The sequence below is a fragment of the Melozone crissalis genome, unplaced genomic scaffold (assembly GCF_028551555.1).
Source record: "Melozone crissalis strain CALT ecotype California unplaced genomic scaffold, PUWL_Pcris_2 ptg000023l_1, whole genome shotgun sequence".
NCBI lineage: Eukaryota > Metazoa > Chordata > Aves > Passeriformes > Passerellidae > Melozone > Melozone crissalis.
The window spans coordinates 34,212,448-34,240,307 of NW_026535801.1; the positions used below are offsets into that span (position 1 = coordinate 34,212,448).

The 27,860-nt window shown below is 39.2% G+C and overlaps 1 protein-coding gene across 1 annotated transcript in view; it reads right to left on the reverse strand.

Annotated features, from left to right (window-relative positions):
- NCKAP5 (NCK associated protein 5) overlaps positions 1-27,860 on the reverse strand; it is a 369,194-nt gene that overhangs the window by 12,695 nt on the left and 328,639 nt on the right. Inside the window, exons 16-19 of the mRNA XM_054278273.1 lie at positions 17,456-17,776; positions 15,154-15,290; positions 13,588-13,717; positions 10,878-11,065 (exon numbers count right to left, since the gene is read on the reverse strand). Of these exons, the coding sequence (XP_054134248.1) occupies positions 10,878-11,065; positions 13,588-13,717; positions 15,154-15,290; positions 17,456-17,776 (776 nt within the window). The remainder of the gene's footprint in view (positions 1-10,877; positions 11,066-13,587; positions 13,718-15,153; positions 15,291-17,455; positions 17,777-27,860) is intronic.

Here is a 27,860-nt window from a genome sequence, read left to right on the forward strand (position 1 = left end):
GGTTTTGTGCTGTCCAGAGCCTGTGGAACCTATGGAGATCTTTGACTTCATGCTCTGTGCCCTGGGGCCTGTGCACTCTGAGTGGTTTCTCCCCCTGAGTAAATATGAATGGCAATTATCCACATCATGCTGCATTCATAAATCTGGATTTTTCTATCCTCTGCCATCCGGACTCCGTGCCTACCAAAGAAACAGGATATGGAGGCAAAAGTTCTGCTTCCCACAGATGTCTCTGCCAGGAATGGCACGAGATAGCTGAAATCCCAAGTCCCTGCTTTGTATGAAAGTTTTTGGCTGTGGAGGAGAGAGAGTGGGCTCCCCAACACTTTCACAGGAACAGAAGGACAGCGCTGAGCTAAAAGCAGAGCGTGTGACGCCTGTGGGTGACATCAGCCTTAGCCCCCTTTCCTCTTCCCAAGCACACTAATTGGGCAGCCAGGCAGCTTCATGGAATGGGAGGAGAAACCCAGCAGGATTTGCCTTGTAGAACAAGACAAGAAGATAAATGTCTTCATTCCTAAATTTCCTGCCCATCCAGAGACTTCATCTTCTCGTGTCACCAGGACAAGTGATGAAACTGCCACAAACAAACAGAAGCTCCAAAGACAATTTAGTTTTCAGCAGTCAATCAGGAAGGCTCCAGCCCTCACATCACACAGCTTCTAAATGGTGGCTGCTGTCCTTGGCTTGCTTTGCTGCCTCTGTTTTCAACACCATGCCACTAATGATGTCATAACACAGCTTCCGTGTTTTCACCATGGGTTTTATTTGTAGAAATGCTGTATCAGAAATGTTGAGCCTCTGTACCCTGGCTTGCCATAGTGATTGTAGGAAACATTAAAAGATAGGGTGATGTTCCTATAATGGTGATAGTAAAAATATTCTGTAAAATGATACAAATGCAAGTTTTAGCTTTTTCCAACTGCCCATACGCTAATGTTATGGAAAATGCAATAAAGAAATGGATTTAGAAAGATGAAGAAATTCATTATGATATGATCTTAATGGGAGCACAGTAGGACCAGATTAGAAATGCACAGTATTTGGCCTTCCTTTCAACCTGGGGGAAATGTCTGCTGATGTTCCATGTCATTGCCCACAGAAGCAGGATGTTACAGACCAAAATTCTACCAGTTAGAGGGAGAATATCGAAACCAGTTTTCAAGCACCTCTATAAACTCCATGATTTTCACAGAACCCAAATAACATAAATTGGTCAGAGACATCAGCAAAAGCTACAGATTTGTAGCATCTTTGAAAACTGGGCAGCTGAAGTGTCTAAATATCCATTTAGGCACAGCCATTAAGAAGAGAAGCTTGAAGAAACCCTGACCTTTATTTTTACTGATTAGAGGACATAAAAAAGTCTCCTCTTAGTTTATGCAGAGAAAAATAATTCTTGCAAGAGCAACCAGCAAGCATGTGCTGTCTGCTCTGCTACTTCTGCCCCTCAGTTTCAAGCACTGTCTGATAATATTTTACATTTCAAATCTGCTTTTTGTCTTATTATATGTGTTACCAACAAGTTTCCCAATCTGGTAACTTTTTTTTTGTTAGAAGAAATATCATAGACTATTACTGCATATTTAATATTTTAATTTTATAATCCACAGCGACACACCCTATTCATATTTAATTTCTTCTTTTCCACCCACTTCTGCTTTACTCTTCATCCTCCCAAATCCATCTGAGACCTTGTTTTACAGTTTGCTTTACAGAGCATTCAGCAACCCATAGGATATGTGCATATGTAATAGGATGTCAGAAAAATCACTTTAAAGTGTTTGACTGGCAATTTTTTACATAATAATCACTTGGGGTTTGATTTGCTGAGATTAACGCTGGAGTAGCTAAGAGAAGTTCTTCAGGCTACAGTTTTTTACAGTAGGTAAAATTTTTAGTGCCCTCTATTAACGAGGAGGCAAAGGATGGCGAGATTGAGAGAGGGTGGCACTAATGGGAGCAGAGCCACCAGGTTGTGTCGCAGTCACTGATGAGCAGCTCAGGCTGCCAGGACCCTGACATGTGCTATGGAAACTTGTATCACTCCTGGCCTTTGTGAAGGATAATTCCACATCTGAATTATGTAACCATATCTTGTGCATTTCCCGATGTTCCCTGTGTCACTTTTTGCTGCTAAATCTGCTAAATACCATGTTTTTTTCTCCTATCAAATACAAACATTGCTTTTCATTAAATTAATATGAGTGCTGCAAAAGCCTGAAATTCATGTATTGGGGCCTAAAATATAGAAAGAGATATCTTTCTATAAAATATAGAAAGAGATAAAATATTACACTTTGGGACCTGCTATAAAGTAGAAAGCTTGAACTTGCAAAAAACATTTACCAATATTTTCCTTAAGGTTATAGAGAGTCCGTGGGTCATACTGCACAAAATCTAGTATAACTTCTCATTTCAATAAATGGCAAATCACTTTGGGGAAGGGAAGACAGCTAGTGGAACAAATTCTAAACACCAAAAAAATTATTTCAATATGTTTTTTGTCAATATTTGACATAAAATACCACATTGATTAGGATATCATTGTCATGTGCATATGGAAAGAAAAAGCGTCCTCTTAAAAATAGAAATAATTTGCCAACATATTCTCAGTATATTGCCATAATTCCTGCTACCATCATCTATGTAACTTATTCCTCATGTACTCTGCTTGGTACAGAACTCTCACATAAAATATCAGTCATTTCCCATCCTTCTCTGCATGATGTTTGAGTGCTTTATGCAAAACATCACTGTTATAGATGGGGAAGGCAAACTTCAGCTGGAAAAACAATTCACAAAAATATTACAGCCTTTATTCATGTCATTTAACTCTGCTAATCACATGGTCCTCTTGGAGTCAAAATATTTTCCAGCTTCAGAAAACAAACAGCTCACTGAACACACCTCTGTGCCTTACTGCTCTCATCTTGATTGAGTCAATCCAATGTTTATTGTATACAATCTATTTTTCAGCTTTTTCTTTTATTACTAACATAATTACAACAATTACACCATCTCACATGCTTACTAATATTTATAATTCGTTGCTTTTAATGTCTCCTGAATTCTATTTTGGCCCACAGTATTATTATAATATTCCTATTCCACAGTGAGAGAAATGAAACCTGCAGCTTTATTTCCAGAGATGGGGGACTGAAGAATGCCTGGTTACAAATGGCAGAAACACGAGTGCACTTTGGGCCATGCTGCAAATCACATCAGCTCCATCTGTCAAACCTCTGAAAAACAGCCCAGAACATTTTCCACTCGGGGAAATCACTGGCAAATTATCCCTTTATTCTGTATGTACTTTTGGTTCTTATTAGACTAAAGGATCTTCCTGCTTTCCACCTAAGAGCCCCTGTGCCTATGAAATCCAGATGTAATCTCCAGTTATAAAGGCAAATGGACTATAAAGGCACTCCAATGAGTGCTGGGCATGTGTCTGCAGTGGGCAGAGGGGTGGGAAAGGGGCTGAATGTATCAGGGTCTTATCCACACCCTGCTAATAATGCAGCTACTCATCCCTGCGGAGAAACGACCAGGGGTGGCCAGGCCATCAGAGCTGTGACAGGGCAGATTCTCTGGAAATGCACAGCTCTGCACAGCTGCTCTGTGCTTTTCTCTGCTGCTCTGTGCTGTTCTCTGCTGCTCTGTGCTGTTCTGGGCACTTGCACTCGAGCAGCTTTGGGCCAACACTCAGGGATTCTGCCAAATGAACTCGAGAGTTTTCTGTGACATCTGGACCAGTGGGTAAGGTGGTTATGCAGCTCCCACGTGCTGAAAAGACAAGCTCCCTCTGTAATTTGAAATTACTTGCTGAGATGGTGGGATATGGGGTTTTTGCTCCACTGATCAGGTTTTTCCACTCAGAAAGGGCAAAACTCTCCCCTCCTTACAGGGCCAAAGGGGTTCAGTGAGCACAAGGCTCCAGCTGTGGCCACGGGGCATCTTGGCTTTAAATCACAAGGCCAGACATCTGCACCTGGCAGCTGACAAGCCACACAGGCACTGATCCCTGGGGGTGTTCAGCACTTGGTGACACTGTGCCAGAGCCACTGGAACTGCACCTCCCTGCCCAGTAATGCCTGAAGCCCTTGGATTTCCTGTTCCCACTTCTCCACATCTTCTCTCATCTCCTCTCACATCCAACCCATTCTCCTGCTAGCCTTGCACACCATGTGTTCTAAATGCCACACAGCCTGCTCTCCTGTGCCAAAGACTTTCTGTCCCTTGCTGATACCCAAATACTCTTAAAACTATGTGCTAAAAGATATTTGAGTTAAAATGTCACCACCTACCCATGCCCATAAATACACTACCCAAACACAAAATAGCCTTTGTACCAGCTGGAGGGCTAGTCAGAATGGGCTTTGGTGGCACAGCACTAAAACTACTGAGGCCATTAATGCTAGAAGCAGAACTGCTTCAGCAGATAGCAGCTTCCAGGTTTTTTTTTTAGGGTTATCTTTTCCCTAAAAATGTCCCTTGCATACCATAAAAAAAGTTATTTTCTCCTGTGGAAACTGCATTCCAAATGTTTTCTGTTGCCAAAGCCTTTTAAAAACTTAAGGAAGTTCTGGAGAATGCTATCAACCTCCTTGCTGAGCCACTCTCCATTGCATAATTTTTTACTAAAGCTCCCAGCAGCATAAGAAACCTCAGCAGTTTCACCTAGAAGGCACAGGGAGAGAAATGAGTCTCCTATAACTGCAGCTTTTTACTGTTGCCAAGCCAGTTCCTCAGGCTGGCTGCAAGGATGTTCTTCCACACCACACAACATTTCTCTTAAGTGATGTGTGTCAAGTGAGGCTTTGGTCCCAGAAGACTGCCTAGCTAGGCTTCAAATTGCTTGTTTTGCTGTCTCTCCACTTTATTTTTTGGGGGCAACTTTGATGGCAAGGTATTAGAAACAATAAAGACCTCATTGGGAATATAAGGCTTGGAAGCAGATCTTAGAATGTGAACTTGTCCTGTGGAGGGGAAAAAAACATGCAGATACAAGTGATTTGTTGATGTCTGCAGATGTCTTAGCCTATTTCTAATTTAACATGAGCAAATCAGACTTTAGCTTAGAAAAAATAAGTTTAATTCTGCATTATTCCCATGGGTGGTATGGTCAAATCTGCTTTCCTATCAGACCATGCTCCTGTGGTTTTTGTCACTTAGGTTGTCAAACACTCCTGTATAATTCCCCTGACAATGGGTTTTACATCAACTCAGGCAATTACTCAGACAGTCCCTGCTTTGATGGCACAAGTATTGCATCACTCATCTGAGAATCAAACCCCTCTGATTACACAGACAGGAAATCTGGCAGCCCCAAGCCTGTCAGAGGGAAAATCCTATTGAGGCAATTTTGACAAAACTGGGAAATTTTGACAAAACTGGGACTCAAAGGTCCCCACGAGGCCACACCCAGGGATCGCATGGTGGTGCTGGGTATTGATACCTCCAAATGTTTACTTTACCTGATCACCTCTCTGAACATATGCAATGATCTGATGTTTTCATTCCTTACTTGAAAGAAAAGCCATGATCTTAAAACACCAAAGATGGATGAATGAGACCACAGACTTCTTTCCCATCTACGGATTGTGGCAGTTTCTTGCTTAATATCCCAGGTTCATCAGGGCTAGGAAAGCAAATAAAGCTGATTCCCTCCCCACCTCATCATCTTCCTCTCTCTTAAGCCTGACAAGAAAAATAGCAAAGAGGAGGTGAGGTTTCTGTGTTTGATATGAAGTAAACTGAATTATGCAATTAATACACAGAAACCTACTATCACCTAATTTGTGTATTTGATCCAGCCCATTAGATTATTTCTTTTACTGACAAGGGATCTCTTCTACCTTCCATTACCTTGTGGTATAATAATTTGTAAGAGCTGCTTCAAACTCTATAGTTGCAGCAACCCACACATTGTACAAATTGACAAGCCAAGACCAAGGTCCTCTGGAGCATTTGCTGTTTTCTTCTGGCTGTAACATGACATAGGTGCTGCTGTCACCAATTTCCAGACAGCAAAACAGGTCCTGCTGGCCCAGCAAAATATCACCCAGGGCTGCCCCAGCTGCAGGTATCCATGTTATATGAAAGTAAAAGGAAAGAAGTTATTTAGTGCTCACCAGAGTGTGCCCTGAGATGTGGTTTCACTCTCAAATACAGATGGTAACTACAATAGCTGACTTTTATTAAGTTTCCCACAGAGGAAAGTTTGGGGCAATGTTCATATTTTTAACTTTGGGTTGAAAGTCTGGTATTCAGGATAAGGCAGCTGCTGGTCAGGGAAAGGAAGAAAGTAGTTCCCCAGGGCAACACCTCCTTTCCAGTTTAAAGTCTTAGCATAGAGCTCTTCCCAAGTGCTAATTGGACCAAAATCATTATCTTAGGCTTTTCCACATGTGATAAGCAGAATCCCTCCCTAAGCACATCTGATAATGGGGAAAAAATTAATTCTCTGTGAAAGCAGAGTGCACATGGTCTCCTCAGAATTACTTCAGATACCTAAACATGGGGAGTCCTTTTTAAAAGAGATTTAATTCAAGAGCCAAAGAGCTTCTCTCTTTCAGAGAGAGCAAAGCACCTTCAGAAAGGGTCTCAAAGAACCCAAATCAGGCACACAAACTTTTCTGGCACATTCTGCAAGATCTGCCTAAAGAGGTGCACAGTACCCAGTGCGCTGCCAGCTCAGACCCAGCTCAAGTCTTACTGATCTCTGTAGATGAGCCACAAAGAGAAGCAGCTCAGGCCTGTCTTTATTTCCCCCTCACTCTTGTTTAGTGCAGCCTGCAGAGGTGTCAGGGCTGCTCTAAGTGATGCTGTAACTCAGCAAGGCTGGTACAGCCTCCCTGCTATCAGCTTAATGCCTGGAGATCCTGGAGGATGGCAAGTGTTGTGCAATTACCAGACTTTTGTTGTTTCCAGTCCTTTAGTGGGTATTCTCTCTGCTAATAGGAGGATGTGAGCACAACAGGTCAATCATACAGCATTAACTCCCAATCAGCCCACTCAGCTGTAAAATCCTTGAGTTTATCTGGGAATGCTGCCAGGTCAGTCCTATTTGTGAGTGCAGCCTAAACAGCAGCAACATCTCTAATTTTTCCTTGGCCTGCATTTGCCAGCTCTCTCTAATGTCTACTTGAATTTCCAGGCACAGGGATTTGATTTCATTCATGAATCATCTGTTCCACACACCCAAACCCTGAGTGGTGGATGTGGCCATAACTCACAGTGCACAGAGAAAACTCTTTTGTTAAATGAGTCCCCCAGTTCAAGTGCCCATGCCATTAACAAGGTAACTGTGCCAGAAATCTCAGATTTTTATGTATCTCATCACAACTGGGGGAAAAAAAGAGGAATTAGAAACCTCTGATGGCTACCAATTCCTTCCATAAGGGATCTTTTCTTTAAAGTTCTCAAGTCATGCTTGAAATCCCAAGTAAGCCTTGATGGTGACTTAAATTGAGTAATAGGGACAAAGAGAGCAAGAAGGGCTTTATTACAGAAAACTATGTGATAGCTGGTTAAGGACACAGAAGTAAACATATTTTCCATAATTCTTACTTTACCTGATCACCTCTCTGAACATATGCAATGATTTGATGTGAGATTTCTGTGCTTGAAGGGACCATAAGGATGACTAAGTTATAAAATCTTTGACCAATTCAGTTACTTCTCCTAATGGTTCCTGTTTGATTATAAAATATGTTAATAAACAATGAACCTGGGGAATGGAAATTCATCTTGTTTTCTGAATTCTTGTAAGAAAAAAGTCACTTGAGCTTATAAAGTCTAAACAGTAAATTAACTGATGAAATGTGAAATAATTTTTTCACTGCATAAACATGGTGATGAGGTTGGGAAAGATCTCAGGGCACTCCCAGGGTGCAAGGAATAGGAGCAACTGTTTAATGCAGGGCTCAGTGAAGTTTCACTGACAGGGTGTCTCCCATGGGCTGCCTGCAGTGGACTTCAGATCAGGTGCTGTATTTATTGTATTAAACCAGAGAAGTTACTGTTCAAATAAAAAATAATTCATTTGATATATTTAAAATTAATGTTTCTTGTTTGGAAAATCTTGCATGAGGAAAATACAACATGGTTGTTAATTTAAGGGAAAGTTTTCTGCTGATGATTCGATCATTTTATCCCTTTTTCTCATCCAAAATTCTGCAGTGTGCCAAAGGATGACATGATTTCAGAATATGTTTTTCAGGTCAAAATAAAAGTAACATAAAATTAGTCTTAATGCCAAGAGAATTTAACCACAATTCTGTTTAAGACTGTAACAGTAAGTATTTTTCCTTTCAATGTCTAAAAGCACTTTTTGATTCCTTAAACTGTCCCTGCAGTGTCCCTTTATCACAGTAATGGCCCATCAGTTGTTTCTCTTCTGAAGCTCCTGCACAGTGCTTTTTTTGCTGATGAAATTTGCTGTGTATAAACTCTGGAGGCAATGCTGGAGGATGCTCTGGTTGGGAAGGAGACAAATCAAAGGCCAGGTCTGGGCTAAAGGAGATTCCTGCCCCATTAGAGCCCCCAGCCTGCCCCACTGCCATCCTGGAGCTGCACAGCCCCATTCAATGGGCTCAGGGGCTGGCTCAGCACACTTGCTCTTCACACAAGCACTGCAAACTCATTTTGCCCATTTTTGATGCACATCTTTGGTTTTTGCATTTTGGGAATTAAATTCAAAGCCTGTACGATTTCCTTTTTCAAAATACCAGATATTCTGCATTAAAGCTGCATTATTCTCCCCCCAAAATTTATACACCTAGATTTTTTTTTTCTTAATTTTTTTGCCATAAGTGCCTCTGTCTCTGCTGTCCCCCTCTTTTTGTGGGGAGTGTTGCAGACCACACAGCTCTGATTTAAACAGACTGTGGATCTTCTCCTGTTGGACAAACTGCAGCTCAGAAAAATCTGCTGTGCTGTTTCAAACAAGGAGTTCAGGGCAACCTGCTTTTCATGGTTGCTTCCTCTCATTTGTCATTCTGAAAAGTTTAATACTAATAGGCAAATCTCTAGTGCTTTATTGAGCTTCTGCTGTTCAGGGAGAGGCAATGCTGTTTGGAGAGCCATTTCAGACCCTTAACAAGTAAACTCAAGAGCTCCCCAGCATAATGCATGAAAAATGCTGGTGCTGGCTGAGCTACACCTGATGCCTTTTGGTTAAATGATGGAGTTTTACAGGATCCTAAGGCCTCTTCAATGGCTTTCTTTATGTTTTGAGGCTGATTTGGCACATTGCAGAGACATCATATACAAGGCATGCCTGAAAAGAATTAATTAAAAGTAGTTGCAACTCTGAGTCACTTTTCTATACTGGAACCAAATCTAATTGCTCTGTTAATAGCAAAAGACCTTGGCCTTCAGAAGGCAGAACTGATTTTTATGTATTTTTTTCATATATATACACACATTTATATATATATGCACACATATATAATTCATCTCCTACACATAATTAAGCTCTGAATCTCTGGATGTTCAAGATGAGGAATTAAGTGGATGCTCAAATTATTTTCCTGCACATATCCCTTTTAACACCCTTCTGCTGCCCTTTTTCCTTTTTTTTTCCTTCCCAACTATGAAGTCAGATTATTTAAAATTGTTCTTTCTAATATGACCCACATATATTAAAATGGAATCATGTTCTGGGTACTAATGAAACTGGGTTGATTGGGAAATGAGGCACATCCTTTTCAGGATTTTTCTTTTGAAGTTTGTGGTCAATTTAATATTCAGTTAAGCGGGACTTTGATGCCAAAAGAATTGGAATAAATAGGAGTACTGCCATTTTGTTCTTCATATTCCTTCTGCATATTTGGCCCAGATTCCTGAAAGCTCTAAGACTCCAACTTTGGTTAATCACCTCTGAAGTTGCAAGGCACAGTCATTTCCTGAAACTGAAAACTGGGGTCTGGGAAGAGATAAAAATTCTCTTTCATTTATGCACTACACCAGTAAATTTCAAACCAGCAGCTCATTCCTTATTTTCTGCTACCACCTTTGTTTATAGTGTAACACTCCCCAAATGGGCTGAGAGCTGCACACAGAAATGAAAGAGCTTGTGCCTGAAAAGAAGAGCTGGGGAAACAGACTGAACATGGAAGCAAAATGATTGCACTGGATCATGACTGGGCGTCTCTACTTTCAAAGAAATTGGCTTGTTAGATGAAAGGAGAGAGGGAAGGGAGGGAGATGATGAGAGGAGAAAGCATGAGAACAAGAGGTTGGAAAGTTCCTTTTCAGGGTTGCTGAGACTGTGATGTCAGTTCAATACTCACAGACACAGAAAAGGGAGTGGATTCACAGGAAGTAAGAGGAGAAAACAAATTTGTTTGTGTTTAACACTAAGGTCAACTCATCAGATCAGGACTGGTCTTCATCAAAATAATGTTTAAAATCAGCAAATCTGACACCAAGATCTCAGAAGAAACCAGAAGATAGGTGATTTCCATAGCATAATTTCATCTGAATTTTCAGGAATACTTCTCCAGAGTTTTAAGCAATTTAATCTATGTTGTTCTATATAAGCTATCTAATTATATGTGGAGGAGCAGCTTTAAAAGAGAAATCCTGTGTTTACTTGCTAGCTTTAAATTTCAGCTCCTCACTAATGGTGGAGTACAAGCTCTAGCCTGTCTCTACTTGTCAGTTTTGTAAGTCTAATTTTGTGACAGGTGAGCATTCAAATGTAACATTCTGTTCTAAAAATATTCAGATCTTTACTCTTCTGCAGGTCATGTTTTTTCCAAGTCTGCCTGGTTTTAGTAATCAATCGACACACTGGGGAAAGAAACAAAAGGGAAGTAAAAATAATAATGAGCAAAATGAGAAATAATACAAAAATTACAGTAACTCACACTTGGGCTCTCCTTGGTCTTGCTGTCTTTACTGGAAGCTCCACTCAGCTGCTCAATTAAACTGTAATGTGCCAATTGTTCAGGTCCATCCTCTCCAAAGTGGCCATAGAGACTGTGTTGGTATAAATCCAAAATTGACATTGGGTTCCCCAAAAACGACCTTCTCTGACTTTGTTTTTCCTGCACAGCTGCAAGAGACATAACAAATAATATCATCATGACAGTACACATAGATTTTAATGTAATTTTAAAAATTTAAAAAGTATTTAAATTGGTTTTTAAGGTATTTGAAATTCAATGCAATAGAAACATTAAAAATACTACCTTCTAATTCTCCAATGTATATACAAGGGACTGTTCACACTAAATGTTTGAGCTGGAGGAGATAGTATGAGACAGACAGAATTAATTTCCTTTCTTTTCAAATTATAGACAAGGTGGTTAATTTGGGGGATCTTCTCAATTATTTGCAGAAAGGTTTTGTTATTCTCTTTTAATAGACTTACATGGCAGATGTGCTAAGTTCCTTTAGCATACCTTTCAGTTTGGCTGTACTTGGGAATTTTTTCCTTTTCACTACATTTTTAGTTAATGAATACAACAGCATAAAAAATACACAATTAAAGTAAGAAAGTGATGCTTGTTCCAGAGCCTGCTGTAGCACAACAACATTAGGAATAAAGCCCTGGATTCTGAAGTCCAAGGCTGAAAACTCATTCAGAAGAACAAAATAAAACCAGGGGAATTTTCTGCAGCTTCATGAAAGCACACAGGAGACAGATGTTTATGTGAAAATTAGGTTCTTTCCTCACAATTCTTGTTACACAAACTTCACCTGCCTTATAACCTACAGCCTTAGGAGAAGGTCTGCCTCCAATGCCTCTAGCAGAATCACATCAGGGTAGAACCAATTTATAATATTGAAATCAAAACGCTTTCATGGTTGGAAGAGAAGGATCTGGAACATTTGGCATATTCCCTGTTACTCTACTGACCTTCTCTGTAACATTGGGCAATGCGCTGGGAATCTCATGCTAAGCCCATTAAATCACCAAAAGTCTTATCATTGACTTTTAATAGCCTTTGCATTGGGCACTCAGTCTTTCTGTTCCCTGCTCATAAATGGAAAATGAAAATCATTCCAACACTATAATTGTGCAACCAGTGAGTTTGGGGATTTAGCTAATAAATGCAATTATCTATTCATATAAAAATATTCTCTGTGGATTTGCTGGAGCCCCTGCCCCAGCCTCATGTGGATGTTTTGAGGTTATATCAAAAGTGCATAAAGACACTGAGACCTTTGAACACAGCATGGGATAAAGTATGGTTGTTAATTCCATGTGAGAACAGCATTTAAAGAGCACAGCACAGAAACCCTGACTATGAGGAATGAGCACAGCAGAAATGCTTTTGCAATAATGTGTCATAATCTTCTATTTGTCTCAATCACCATTATGTATTTGTTCTCTTACTGTCTCAAAAAGGAGGCATATACACAAAATTAATGAATCTCTATGTAAGATGGTCACCTCAAGTCATGCTTAGATATCATTAAACTTGGAATCTGCTGCCATTTAAAGCAACTGCTAGTACATGATAAAAATATTATTTTTTTGCAAATTGTGATGAATGCAGGAAAGAAAAAAAACTTATTTGCTTCTTTTAAAAAAACACATTTATTGCATTAAAATATGCTTTGCAAAAAGCAAAATCTGTAAAAATAAGTGTTTATGGGCTGACCAAAATGACTCGCAATATTTTCTACAGATTAAACCCACAAAGCTGCAGCATTAATGTAAATAAATGATCCTAGCTTGTTATTCTGCTCTCTCCCATGGAATCTCAGGCAGTGAGTTAGCTCTGAAAATGCCAAATGTTGGAGACACTGAAGAGCCCAGCATGCAGGCACCCGTGCTGCTCTCTGTGCCATCATCATCACCTGGTGATGGTGCTGCAGGTGCTGATCTGTGCCGGGCCAGCTTGGGGCTGCTCAGGGCATCAGGCCCTGGCCAGAATTGCCATCTGCAGGGACCCTGGGCTGCAAGGACAGGGACAGAGCTGCCCTCCCCTCCCCAGGGCACACATCTGCACGGGAAGCACAGCAGGCTGGCGACGGAGGCAAGGCAGCAATTTCCCAGGTTATTAAACACACAGAAAACTATTATCTCAAGAACTTCACTTAATGTATTTTTATCTACTGGAATTCAGTAAATTCCGAATTGCCATCAATTCTCACTAAAAGCTTTCTCACTTGAAAGCTGCAATATATACAGAGAGGAAAATGAAAGAGAGTTCACTGTGGCACCATAACCACCATCACCTTGACACAGAGGTTGGGAAACTGTGGCCTTCATCACTGCATTATTTCAACCGGCTGTATAACAAAAAAGAAAAAAAACAAAAAAAGAAAACTATATTTATAGTCACCTTTCAATTTTGTAATAATGTAATTATTTTTATTTGCACTGCATGGGGTTGCAAACCTACAAGTTAAGCCCCCACTAGCAAAAACTGTGGAAGAGGGGAAAAAGAATTTACACATAATAAAAAGAAAAAGGTAATAAAAAGTTAATGGAAAATTAGACTGAAGAAAGCTTTGGGGTTAGAAAGTGAAATCTAGACACAAAGTTCAATGAAGGACACCATCTGCTGCTGAGTCAGTGTGGGGATGAGGGACATACATTTTTATGTACCAATTTTCAATTACCTTGTCTGTTGCTCTTTGTTAGCTCCACAAGAGTCTCCTGTGCAGCTCTGAAATAACTGGTTTTGTACTCTGGCTCTGCCTCACTGTCAGTGCTGCTCGCTGAGTACGTGCACACCCTTAGAGCTGTGTCCTACACAAAGAACGGCATGGCAGCAAGTCAGAAAATGCAAAAATATCAAAATAATGCTGAAGATAACACTGGGAGTAGAACATTTTATATTCATCATGCAGTATAAACAGGTAGTTCAACTGGGAAAGTCTGCATTACCAGCCTGCTTCAAGTAATCATCAGTCTGATGTGGGGGAAACAATCCATTCTTATCCTGCTACACCCCCTGAGACAGTCTGGCAAAAGCAATCCACATTTTAACATTTTTTTCCCCCCCACTGTAACTTTTTTTTCGATTCCACCAATATTTTGGGGTAATTTTATCCAGCAAGTTTAGTTTTAGTAGTTCCCAAGTATGTTTAATACAGTCTCGTTGTAACATGCAAAATTATCACTCCACAAATAGTTTGCTGCAAGCAACTCTAGAGACAATGAGGATGGCCAGTAGACAATTTCTATACCAGTAAATCCTAGTTGTTTCCTAAATTCCTATCTCTTATCCTGATACTCATATTACAGTACTGGAGAGCCCTTAGTTCCCAGGTGATTCCTTTGCCAGCTCTTTCCAGGAAGCAGTATTATTGATTTTCTTCTGGGAATAAAGAGGAACACTGACAGCTCTGGACAGCTTCTAATCATGGAAGGCCTGAAGGCTCAAAGCATTCAGGAGCAGCAGCTCAGTACAATAAACCCTCCAAACCAGGCAGGGGGGAGCCAGGCCTGATAGTGTTGGGGTGATGGCATGTACAAATACCACCTACTACCCCTGCTCTGGAGGCCCTAGTGAGGTTTCGATTCTGTTTCTCAGAGAATAATAATAATAATAATAATAATAATAACAACAAAATTTCCCCATCTTTCCATGCATGCTGCAGTTTTTAACTGATGCAAAAGGACATTCTTTTGTTAGGAATCACACCCTTGTGGAGAGAGAAGCAGAGCTGAGGATACCTGCATGCAGCCAGGAATGCCCAGCATTGCAAGTCAGCTGTAGTCCCAAAACCCCACAGAAACATGTTAGAGTACATTCATGTTGGGAACATACTCTAGAGTATTTTCCTGTTCACAATACTTCATAGCACCTCTCAAACTCTCATACTAGACAGACATACAGACAAGGAAACCTAGTCCTGGGGAAAAAAACAATCCCAGTTTCATGAAAAGCAACAAACATGATCAACTCTCTAGAAGAGAAGAATGGGGTAAAATATCTCCATTTCCTTTTCTAAAAGTCCTGAGAGGATTTTAATTAAAACATGTTTATAACCAGGAGGACAAAGAACCTTTAGGTGCTGTATTATTATTACTGATAAATAATGAGAGAGTGAATGAAGGGTAAGGAAGTAAAACACAGTTGTTAGATTGTTAGTTACTCTTCACACCATATTAAAACACTGATACTCAACACTGGCCACAGTACCCATCTCATTTAAGAGGTGCCACTACTCATTTTATACCTTTGGTTTAGTAGTTTTCTTGGGGGCCCACTCTGGAAGCACTTCTCTATTTTCTACAGTCTCTTCGGCGTGGTCTAATGAGGCAGAGGTCACAGAACTTGCTTCTTGTTCACTTTGCTTTGCAAGGTTAATTATTCCTGAATTAAGGGAGACATTATTTAAATTCTAGGTCTCATCAGCATCTCCATGATAGTGTGTCAATTATAAGTCAGTAAAAGCTGGGGGCAAATTGTGATACTTTCATTATGTCCAATAATATTTTACTACTCAAAGGAAGAACTTACTAACTTACTGGAATAGTTCTAACTAAAGTAGCAGAATTTCATCCAAATCCTCTTCCAGTTAAAAAGAGAAGTGGAAGCCATGAATTTAAATCCCTTCATTAGGTATAAAATATATAAAGAAACAACACTCAGTAACTACTTCTAGGCATTGTAGGATCTCCTCTGCTATTTCATGTTCTTAGAGAACAATCTTTTAATATAAATATAATTGGAAGTACCTTTCTAGCAGAAAAACAGCTTTTTTGTTTGCTATATTTGCACTATGCAAAATCGAAACATCGAAGAAGATATATGGTGCATATGAAATAAAGTGATAATTGTAATTTGGATAAGGAAGTGAGGGAGAGAAGAATTGAATGAAGATAGTCTAGGTAAAGAATGAGCTGACCCCATCATCTGATGTATACTACTTTTTTGAAACATCTCTTCATGACAATTTAATTAAGATACAAACCTTACAAGGTTGGTGCAGTGAATATTAGCATTAAGATCAGAACAATCTTACTGCTACTGACTTCTTATGAAGCAATTCAATGCTTGCAGTTTCTGTTCAATTTGTTATAATGACAGTGTTTAATCATGGGCTCTACTCTATAACACACTGCTGAATTGAGGTCACACATGTGGCCATTCAAGCATGCAGCACGTAATCTATAACTAAGATTTCTCTTCTGAATCCTTCTTAGCTGGACCATTAATTAACAGTACACCTATTTTAAAAGTAATAAGTATTAAAATATCTTTTATTTAGCTTTGATTTGAAACAAGAAAAGCAGTCTGCAATAAAGCATACAAAGTGTGTTTGCAGCCTATTATGCCACTACAATACTGCACTGGGAACATTGCTAAATCAATTGAATTCTAAGATGTTTAATTAGAAAACTTCTGTTATGCATCCTATGGACATATAAGAGAGGCTTCTTTCCTCCTAGGTTCAATACATGTCAGCTCATTAGCAGAACATATATTTGATGGCCTTAAACTAAGATCAAACTCGATATTTAACCTCACATGCTAATTACATAGAATCTCTCTTATAGAGGGACACAGATTTATAAAAGTTAAATACTCACAATTTCTACAAGAGCAATAGCTGGACTGACAAAGTGCTAATCACCATAACCCCAGTAAATGAGTGACATTGCATGTGGTCAAGATAAAACAATATCCTTCTGCATTAAACTAATCACTTTTACTGTGCTTTCTGCTGTATCTGTTGGGCTGACTATGAAAATTTCCTTATTGTTAATGCTACATGATTTTTAATGCTATTAAAATATGTATTAATAACTCCAAAACCTTCAAAAAACGTATATAAATACTCAGTGTTTGTTTATAAAAAATGCACAGACTTCAACGGAACTATTTACTAATACAGAGTTATTTTCTGGAGCTTTGATGGGTTGCCAGTCCTTTTATACCTTTGTCAGCTCTTGTTTTACAGCTTAAACACACACATAGCTCATAAGTGAGAGTCAGGTACTTTATGTTCACATACAGAAATGTGTTTGTATGATGTAGTAAAGTAATGAGAGCCTTGTTTGAGGTCAAGGCCATATTCAGTGGGACAGAATTTATGCATTGAGGCCAAATGAATCCTTAGTTCAAATCCAGTATCAAAAGCAAGCAAGTCTTTATGAATTTATCTTTTCTATGTCACAACATGGTTGTGCTTTGTACTTTGTACAGTGTGATCCTGAATATTGCTGAACATCCATATTCTTTTTCAAGTCAACTTCCAAGGCTGTCATATGGCTTTTTTTTCTTCAAGTACTGTTTCTTGAGAAAAGGCTTTAAGTATTAAACTAATTTTTCTTTCTCAGATAAGCATTTTGTATAACAAAATTTCCATACAGCTCAGGTCACAAACTTGTTAACCTTACGCATTCATAAAGAGAATATCTTCTGCTCCACATTTAACATTTCTGTTATCAATTGCCATTATGACAGGATTTCTGCTAATCAAAACAGAGTCCGAGGCAGAAATAATGTGATTTTCAGTGTAATTGACATTTTACCTGAGGAAGCTGGTTTGGGAAGGCGACTCTGAAAAGGTCGTATCCCTTTGGCAGTCATGGCCGGATCAGATGTTGAGTGACTAATCACACTTTCCACAGGCTCCTGGCTCTTAGCTGCTGAAGGCACTTCTCTCTCAAGAGTTTTGGCTTTTACTGAAGGAGCTGCAAGAGGAGCTGGCTCAGGTGCTGCAAAGATTCCCGTTTCCAAGGAATTTCCCATTTCTTGCTTAGAAATGTGCCTCGCCGTCGATCGGTTCCCCGAGTCGGGCAGGGGGAAGGTTCCAATCCCACTGTCCAGCGTCCTCATCTGGCAGCAAGACTCTAAGGCACAGGAAATTGGTGTGATGGGATAGAGCTAAAGGTATTCAAAGCCAGGGAAAGGATCTAGGGGGAAAAAAGGGCCTCTTCAAAGGAAGGGAAACATTTTGTGAGTGTGCTGTTACCTGTCACTGGGATGCTTTTGACACTTTGTGTAACTGAATACAAGGAAATCCCTGTTGAGTGAAATTAAACAAGTGCCACAACATTGACACTGGCCTGCTTTGGAGCAACAGTGTGACAATGGCTAAGTGAGGCAGGTCCTGGAAAGCAATTACAGATGAAATTTTAAAATCATTTAGTTTGAAAGCCCACAGAATGTCTGGAGAGTACCAGTGTGAGGGATGGAGTAGTGCAAGACATTTCTTCCCATAAACCCACTCTCCACACAAGAAGGTGTTAACCAAAATGTATGATGTATTCTTACACAAAATTAAGATTTACAGAATTTCTTAAGAGATACCCATCTCTCAGAGCATCCTGAAAATCTTGGACAGCAGCAGCCCTGCCTTTGTTTACCTTGTCACACTCTGGTCCTGCACATCTCAGTTTGGGTAAATGTCCACAATGCCAGGCACATTTAATACTTTTTTTTGGAAGCACTGTGGTCCCACACAGCCCTTCAGATTATTCATCCTATTGGAAAGAGGCTGTACAAACCATGGAACAGGCACAAGTACAAGTGTAGCAACCAGCATGCACAGGCAAACCCCCTGCCCTCTCATTCTGTATCAGTTTCCAGAGAATTCCCTTTTGTTTCCAAAAGGGGCAAACAGTGTTGAAGAGCCTGTGATGGCAAGGTCCTTCTGAGAGCTATAAACACCAAGGAAGGAACTTCAGCACTAGTGGTTGGAAAATGAGCATAATTTAGGTTAAATGTCTGGAAACATCCCTTGACAGCAAGATCTTAAGTCTGTGGCAGACAATCCCAAAGGAAGCAGAGGAATTTGCTTTGAACAATTTAAGGCTACACTGGACTAAAGATATACTGCACTGAACAATTGTACTCTAGCAGGAGATGCAGAACATGGCTCAATATATCTTTTCCATCTCTATTTTACATGTTTCTGAGTATTGACTTTTTTTCTATGATATGTCCAATTGTTATTTAAGTCTGTTGTAGTTGGCAGTGCTCTCTCAAGTAATTTTCATTATTTTTTCCTCTGCAGTGTTTCTAATACTCTCAAAAATTTGGAAATATTTCTCCCCTGTGGCTTTTGCCTATTTGTTTTTGAACTAAGAACATTACCATAGTCACTCTTGTTAAATACCTTCATCTCAATGGGCCTTTCTTGATAACAAGTAAGAAACTACTTACAGATAAATTAAATATGTATTTCTATTTCATGGTTCTTGAGAAAGGAGAGGCAGCCTATATTTATGTGGCCTTCTTTGCCTTTTCCTGATCACTCAGGATCAAAGAAGGACTGAAAGTCCTGAACAGGGCCTGGCTGAGCTGCAGTGGCAAATTCTCTGTGCATTGTCTTTTGAAAGGGCAAGAATTGACTCTGATTTCCTTCTCAAAATTACTGCATGCTAATAATTTCTCTCCATAGGTAAAAGGAGGTAAGGTGTGGAAGCCATGCGTAGCTAGCACCTGCATTTTTTGTCACATTTTTGTGCTAATATGTCATAATGATTTTTGGAGTTGCTGAAGGTTTTCCAGGAAGCATGAAGAAAAAAAAAATTATATTTGGTTCTGCTGCATCAAAGAGTATCCCATCTAAGGAACTCTCTGATCTCAGCTATACTTTCTCTAACTTTTTTGTTTGTTTGTTTGCTTTGGAATAGCAAAATATCTAGATAGAAGTGGGAATGTGGAGAAGCAATTTAAAATGCCAGGTGTTGCCCTTGCCATTTTTCTGAAGATAATCAAGCTGAAACAGCATGTTGGCATATGGACAGGCAATTCTTCAGCTAGAGACTGTTGAAGAGAGAGTTATTAAATAAAGGGAAATATGGAATAAAAAGGATTTCTGTTATCTGCCTCTCAACCAAGAGACATCTGAGCAACCCTGGTTGTGTTGCAGAGGCAGAGAGACACGGAGTAAACTGAAAACATAAAATCCACAGAAGTCTAAGGAGTCTCCCCTCTCCTGTCTGTATGGCCAGTGTGAGACCTCATTTGGAACCATTTCCACAGGGATTCTGAAGGACCTTTTAGTGTTGTTTCCTTTCTTACCATTTTCTAAGAAATGAGAAAGTCATTCCCTCTGAATTATTACAGGAAAATTAAGTGGGATCAAAATTTATATCAAAAAGCAAAGCTACAGCCTTGGCTAAGGAGAACTGGAAGATGGAAACTTTTATTTTCTCAGGGCATTTCTTGAAATGACATATGGATTTCTCTTGCCCACTACTACCTTGTGTACATCTAGGAATGGAGCATGAAAACAATGGCAGAGAATAAAAAGAAATTAATACTGAGAGCCAGACTTCCAGAATATACAGTCTCCTGCTATTTCCAAAATAATTGGGAGAGTGATGAAGGAGCACACCATGGTAACACATTTAATTAAAAGGAAAAAAAAATTAATCAATTATATTCTTCCTTCATAGAGACTTTACCCATGATAAAGGAAATATACCAGGTGGAAAACAGATTTTTAAAGCAGCTCACACAGCTCAATTTTAGTTCTGAAAAACCACAAAAGGGCCTGGTTTTCAAAGTGCTCAATGCTTGGCAGCTCCCATTGAGACACTTAGAGACAGTTTTTTGGAAAATTCTGTGACTCAGGTATGTTGAACAACCCACAAAACCCTAGTCCTAAATCCAGAGGAAACCACAAAATTATTTGTGGATTTTTATTTTTCATTACTGAAAGTAACTAATTCACCCCTAAATCTACATAATAAAAATAAAAAAGTATCTTTCAGAACAATTTGTATTACTGAAAGACCAGACATACATTAGCTTATGTTTTTAAAAAATTTTTCGTGAAGCAACGACAAAATAAAAAGTACTTTATACATCCCAGTGACAGCTTTCAAACAGCTTCATGGCCCATCTGATTTCATCAGCTGCACTGACACTTCAAATTACTGTTATCAGCAAGAGCTGCACAAGACTACATAATGAAAATATGTAAAAGTTAAATCTCTGGTGCTGTGACAGTACCACTCAGTAGATGAAAAATGACTCCGTGAAACATTAAAGTCTGGAAAGAGTTATATATGAGCTTAATTACTTTTGCTTGAGAATTCTTCCTGGCATGCCAGCCAAATTCCTTGCCTGTTTCTGATTTTTTTTTCCCTCCTCTTTCTTTGCCAGGGAGGAAAGAAGCTCACAGAATGGTATCGATTTTATTGTGGACATCTACATTGGGTTTATAGTGGATAGACTCATCATCAGCCATTTTTCTGAATAATCAGACTAGAGTCAAAAGCCTGAAATAGCCCCTCCCCACTCTCTCATCATGGGGATTTCAGTCTGGACCTAAAACAAAGTCCCTGGAAGTCCTACTGTAGAGGAACCATTCCAAACTGAAAACAGAAGCAAGGAAGAATTTCTATTTCCTGGAGGTCAAGAAAGTCCTGACTGCATGGGAACCTCTTGATGACAGGGTGTTATAAGAGCTCAATGGCAAATTTGGGGAAGACCTTTAATGGTCCTTTAAGAAGCCTCTTAACCACAGGGGAAAAAGGAGTTAACACTGCATAGAAAGTTTTCTGAAAGTTTTCTGAAATACTTCTCAATAATTTTAAAATTTAATATTTTCACACGCAAGACGATCCTGCAGTTCATGTGCTCCATCAGCTGGACACCACAGCAATTTGTGCAGCTGGACAATGATTTGCAATATTTCATCATCACTGGTGCTTCACCAACATTTTCTGGTGTCAGTAAATCACCAAGGTCTCTTCAACGCAGAGTCAGCACCCAAATTAGAGATGGAACAGAAAGGATCTGTGAAAACTCTGCACCACTCTGAGGGTCTGCACAAGAGGAGAGTAGGAAAGGGACATACACTCAGGCTGGCAGGTATCAGGAATTCTAAAAATCAGTTCAGCACAGGGGAAAACAACTCTAGCAGCTCATTCTGTAGGGATTTTTTTACATTTTCCTCTGAAATGCAAAAATTAAAGAGTTAGAAGTAAACATACCCCACTGATAAGAACTGACAGCTTAGAATTAATTGAAGTATTTTAGGGCATTCTCCTGAGCGTAGATAATTTAAAAATGCATCTTAAACACCAGCAACAAATCATTAAACCTAATTATTCTTCAACTTTTTTTTTTTTTTTATTTCTTCTGAAACACTTGCCACAAAGATATCAGAAATACATCAGCTCCATCTCAGAAAGCATCCTTGGTACCATTCACTGGGGACTGGAAGGGAATGCCCAGGGAAGCCGAGTGCTGACCCTGCTTTGTGTTCCTTCAGAAGTGCTGCCCTGGGTTCCTGTGAGGCTGAGAGGAGCTCTCCTCTGAGCTGGCACCAAGCTGCTTTGTGCTGTTTCACAGCACCCTCCTCTGCTCCTCTTTTCATACAATGCATGTGAGAGGAAAATCAATGTGGGGGGAAAAAATAAAAGGAAGCAAAGAACAGCTCCTGTGAAAGGAATTGCTTCCAGCACAACATAAGAAATGTGGGTCCAGCCCTGATTAAGTTCTACACTGATGGTAGAAAAATAGGGTATTAAAACAAGCAGTGGAGCAAAATCCATCCCACTTTTAGATTAGGGATGTGTTAGTCTTTCTAATGTTGAACCTGTGGTTGGGTCCTAGCACATAATGAAGAGGTTTTATGAATTTCATAAAGGAGAAGACATAAGATGGTGACATATCTTTTAAACAAAGCTTCTTATTATACTTTTCTTCAATAATGTGAAAACATGCTTTTGCTAAGGGGGATAAAATGCCACATGTTATTGCAAACAAACCTTTAACTGAATAACTGGGGAGTGTTTCATAATGTCTCCTCAGGTAAAGATTCACATTCTAATAAAGTCTTTTTATGTTGCATCCTAAATGAGTTTCACAGATGCTCAGTCTATTCACAAATCACATACAAGTCCTGCTTTACACAGGGACTGTTACACTGCTGAGAATTCTATAAAATAACTCGTGGTTATTTTGACCACCTATTTAAAACAATATGTGAGTTTTTCTCTGATTTTGAAAAATCCACAAATATCTTTACAAAAACCACAAGATGCCAAGTTTTGCCCACAGAGCTAAAGTAAAGCATCCATCAGCAGCTCTATTGAACAGGTATTTGTGGATAAATATCACTCAAAATGGTCAGGCAATCCAACTACTTTGAATTACATAATGAGAGGAGACATTCCAGGATGGTGGCACAGAGAAAAGGATTTACAGGTTGGAGAGGAGATAATTACAGGTGCTGGTGTGCTGTAACTGCAGTTCTGCCTCTCTGCCCACTTGTGCCACAAGTGACAGAAGGAAATAAATCAGCTGCCTCTTAGTGCTGCTGAGGGGACTGAGAATTCCAGAACAACCTCAGCGATTTCCCACCATGAAACACACTGATGGCTACCAGATGCAATTACTGCAAACAGACCCTATTTCTACTTCAAATGACACATAAACAGTTTCTGTTTGGAGGCTTTATGTTACTTAACTTCGATGGCAAATCTATCTTAACATTAAAAATAAACAGCAACAAAGAGGACAAATGTATTTTATGTCACAAAGATCACAGGTAGTTCTGCTTGCATCAGGCTTTCTAGGCATAATACTAGTAGCACAGGGACATATTTTCTTTAAAAAAAGCATCCCACCTCATGAAAAATGTGGAATCCTCCCCTGTGCTCACCACTACAGCTGGTTTGAGATATTCCTCACATAAATTTTCAAGTTTTGGCCTACAAAACTGCACATGATTGACAGAAATTTCAGCTGAAATCTTTAAGTATCCACCAGAATTCTCCACAGAAAGCAGGCATTTTCAGGAAAAAAGAAATCAGTCAAAAATAGCTCTGTATCAAGAACAGTTTCGCTGGGAAATTTCCAGCAAGCTGTTTTCAGAAGTACAGGCTTAAGCCTTAACAGGTTTTGAGAGGTAAATAACACGGAATAGGTCTCCTTCAAGGAGTTTCTAGGACATTAAAAATGGAATAACATAGTTCCCATCAGTAACAAAATAAACAAATTCTAACAAATCACCTTTCTTTGCATTAGAGAGTTCAAGAGTTTCCACTAAGCTGTCATGGGGAACCAGATAACATCTACTGGCTTTCTTCTGGAACACAAAGGGAATATAGCTTCTCCTAGCACTTTGAAACATGCCAAATTAAAAATTAATAGATTTTATTTTATTTTTTCTTTTCAGAAGAATATTTCAAATGTTGATAGGTCCCTGCAAAATTCTTTCAAAAGTTAATAAACATCTTTAAGCTACATGTGGCATTGGCAGGAAGAAGTTAAACTACAGATGGCAAAACAGATCTCTTTATTTGCACATCCTTCTCTTCATCTGCAATGCTAAAGCAACCACAAAAAAAAGAAAATGCATTTCTGCCAAATCGATGTCAATTTAAAGTAGATTATTCCTTCTGGGTTTACACTATAATTTGATCCAGCTGATCAAAGATGAGTGCATTATTGTTTTCTGAGATCTGAGGTACAATCAGGTGTGCAAAATTAAAAAACCCAAAGGCTATCCAAAGTAAAACTAGAAAAGACCCAGCTTTTCACAGCCCTACAAACCCATGGGCACTGCACTGGAGCCATGAGATTATTTCCAATTTATACTAAGGAAGGATAAATTGGAGGAGGACTGTGCTGTGTATTTTCAAATGATGGAACTTCATTCATGGCTACTTGAATCTGGGGTTACAATTTATGTCTATTTATAATAACAAATAATAACAATAAACCAAATAAATACAGACTTTCCCAACTTATTCAGTCTTTTTCTATTTTCTTCCTAGTCACACTTTATTTTGGAAAACCCACAAACTTCAATATGTCATTTATCCAATAAATTGTCAGCTGTCTTCACAGTTTTCCATGACCACAATCCCATCTGAAGTGTATTTTCTGAGTTGAGACAGATAATTGCTGCCTCATTTTAATTCCAGTCCCATCTTAAAATACATTTCCACCAGTAAGTCAAGATTAGCTTAATTATTAGGGAATACTAATGATCTTGTACTCCAATTTAAGAGTTATCTATGGACTTTTTTTCTTTTTTTAACAAATGCTTTCTATCCTCCTCCAGGCATTTAGGTCTGGTCCCTGCATGCTTGTAATGGTGGCAAGCTATGTGGAATAGTGTTGTTAAAGAGGATAAAATGAGCTGGAGAAGGAACTTAGATAATTTTTTGAATTTTCTACTCCACATCTCTGAGTGTCTATTAAATACAAAGGTGTATGTGCAGTTCTCCAGCTGGGCAAGTCTCACAGCCAATGCCACCTGGAATTATCTCTCTTGTATTATGCTGTTATATTTTCTTTCTAAAAAATCTCCTCACTGTTCTCAGGAGACAGGATATTAGGAATAGATACTATTTTAATCCTACTAGAAAAGATATATTGAGACTTATAATTCATTTGAAGAGAAGCTTGAAGTTCTGTGTAAAAGGTAATTAAATGAGGACTGGGTGCAGCCTCGCTGTCAATGGGGCCAGCCTAGAAATTCTTTGTGGAGCTTTTCTGGTTGTGTATCCCCCTTTGGCTTTACACTGCCAATCAGCCTTACAACTCTGCAACTATCTCTGAGAAAGTTACAGATGAGTAAGAGCTGAGAAGAAGGAGAAGTCCTCACATCTCAGGCCAGGTGTGAATCCACGGTAAGCAACAGGTCTGCTGCCATGCAGGAATGGAGCTTTCCCAGGCTTTTTCACTGAGCAGAGCCTTCTGTTTCCCTCAGAAATGTGAAGGTGGGGAGCCAGCAATTGCACAGTGTCAGGAACACCTTCCTGGGCATGGCGCATTCAAGGTATGGGTGGATGCTCCCCTTCTAACAGGAAGGACACATCCCAGCTCTCAGAAATGCAAAGCCCAAGACAGGATGGTTTGTCATCCACCCACTGCTAAGGGCAGCCTCAGCCATGCCTTTCCCATGTCACCACAGGCCTTCATCTCTCTCACTTTATGCCCCAGTTCCTCACATTAAAACACAGAGCTAATCCCACTTCTCCATCCTTGGAGTGCTGCCACGAGGATAAAGAATGTGGATTTTTGGCAGCCAGAGCATGACCAACCTGCAATGCCTGCCATGAATAATGCTTGTGCACAGATACCTCCACTCAGCTGCTCTGGAGCTTGTTCAGGAATTAACAGCCAGCTGCAAAATACTTAGATGAAGCATTAAGAGTGGGGTTTTGCTGGTATTATTAGAGGCAGCTGGTTTATTTTAAGAATAACTGCATTAAAGCACAGTTAGAGAAGTGAAGAGGTCACACAGCATCTCAGAGACACGGGCTGCACACAGTGCCCAGGGGAGCTTTTGGCTGTTCCATGTAGGGCTGCTTTCACTGGTGACTGGGCTGGAGGCATTTAAGGATAGCAGGATGGAAGCACTGATTTACTTGCTGTTAAGCAACTCTCTTATAAATTGGAGTTTGGTTTCACTCACAGTGAGATACTTTCTTTGATTTTCTATTCCCAACAGATAGGACTAGGGATAGTGCTTTAAGCAAAAATGCAGTTTTTGGTAAACATGGAACAGTTTCTAAGTGCATAGGAAGCTCTGGGTTTTGCAAATGCACTAGAGAAGATGCTATATTTATTCTGTAGCATCACTGCTTTTTGTTTGTTAGTAAAAAAAAAATATTGAAATTAAAGCCAAATGAATATTTAATGAAGCTTTAAATAATTTATTTTTAGTTTTGCCCTACAGTTGGCTTTACTTAAGGGTACTGCTAACAATCACTTAAAATATACATGCACACCTGAAAAAAACTGATTTTATTTCTTAATTAATGAAAACCTATTAACAGAGTGAAAGCACAAAGCTTTAAGTAACTTTTAGGGGCATTAGAATCCTTCCATTCTGGTACCTAAGTTCAGCTCCTCCAAACCAGCTGAACCAATGTGGAACTAAGTGCAGGCAAGCAGGAGCTGGTAAGAAACCATCATGATTTGAAGCCAGAAGAATGAACTCAGATTTTTTTTCAGGAATTCTGTTTTTTGCAAAAAATGCATGCCACGTTACGTGGTGCTTATTATGATGACAGCTTTGAAACAACATACTGCACCTCTGCATGTTAAAGAAAGGAAGTAAAGGAATTATTCACTGTAAACATATTGATTGATTTCCTTTTATTTTCCTAACAGTGAACTGTCCAAACACTGAAAAATTGAGTTTATCTAGTATTAAAAACTATGCACTAATTGTATAGGTATTATTTCTCTCTTAGAGTGATTTTTTTTGGAAGAGTCTGTTTTTCTATGATTTCCAATTATGACTAATTGCATAATCATATGTCAACAACTCAGGTGTCAGACTGAAGACATAAATCAAAGCACAAACTCAATTAAAAACAGGAAAAAATTAGCAATAGGCATCCTATCCTCAGAGTGAGAATCTGGAAAGGCATATGCCAATAAGCTCAAACTTAACTGATAATTTAGGTAAAAATGTATTTTTCATAAAAGTTTTACTAGATTTCATTGTAGAAAAGGAGCATAAAGTCCCTGTGAGCACAGATGAAACATGTTTAAAATAACACATCCTCACTAGAAATGCTTCTCAGTTTGCTCAGTTGTACTTCAGCTCTATGAATTAATGGGAAATGCATGACTGAAGTTTCATACACACATCCACAGATGGCCCTTGCCAGGAGCAAAAACACATGTAAAGTAAAAAAGTTTTAAGCAGAAGGACTCACACTGCCATAGAGAATCCCAGTGCGTGCTATCCTGTAAGAGGCAGGATAATCAGGCACAGTCCTGATTTGAGTGATAAAAATGAATATAGATTGGCCTAGACTGTAAAATACTGTAAATCAAGACAGCAGCACCAACTTCAGAGTGGCAGAACCTGGCCATCCTGTTTAATTGACATTTTAAGTCTGAACAAGACCAGCAGATTCTCAGTATCTTGAATATAATTAGATTGTATCCTATATATAATGCATAAAGAGACACACTTCTCATTCTAGTGATAAAATTTGG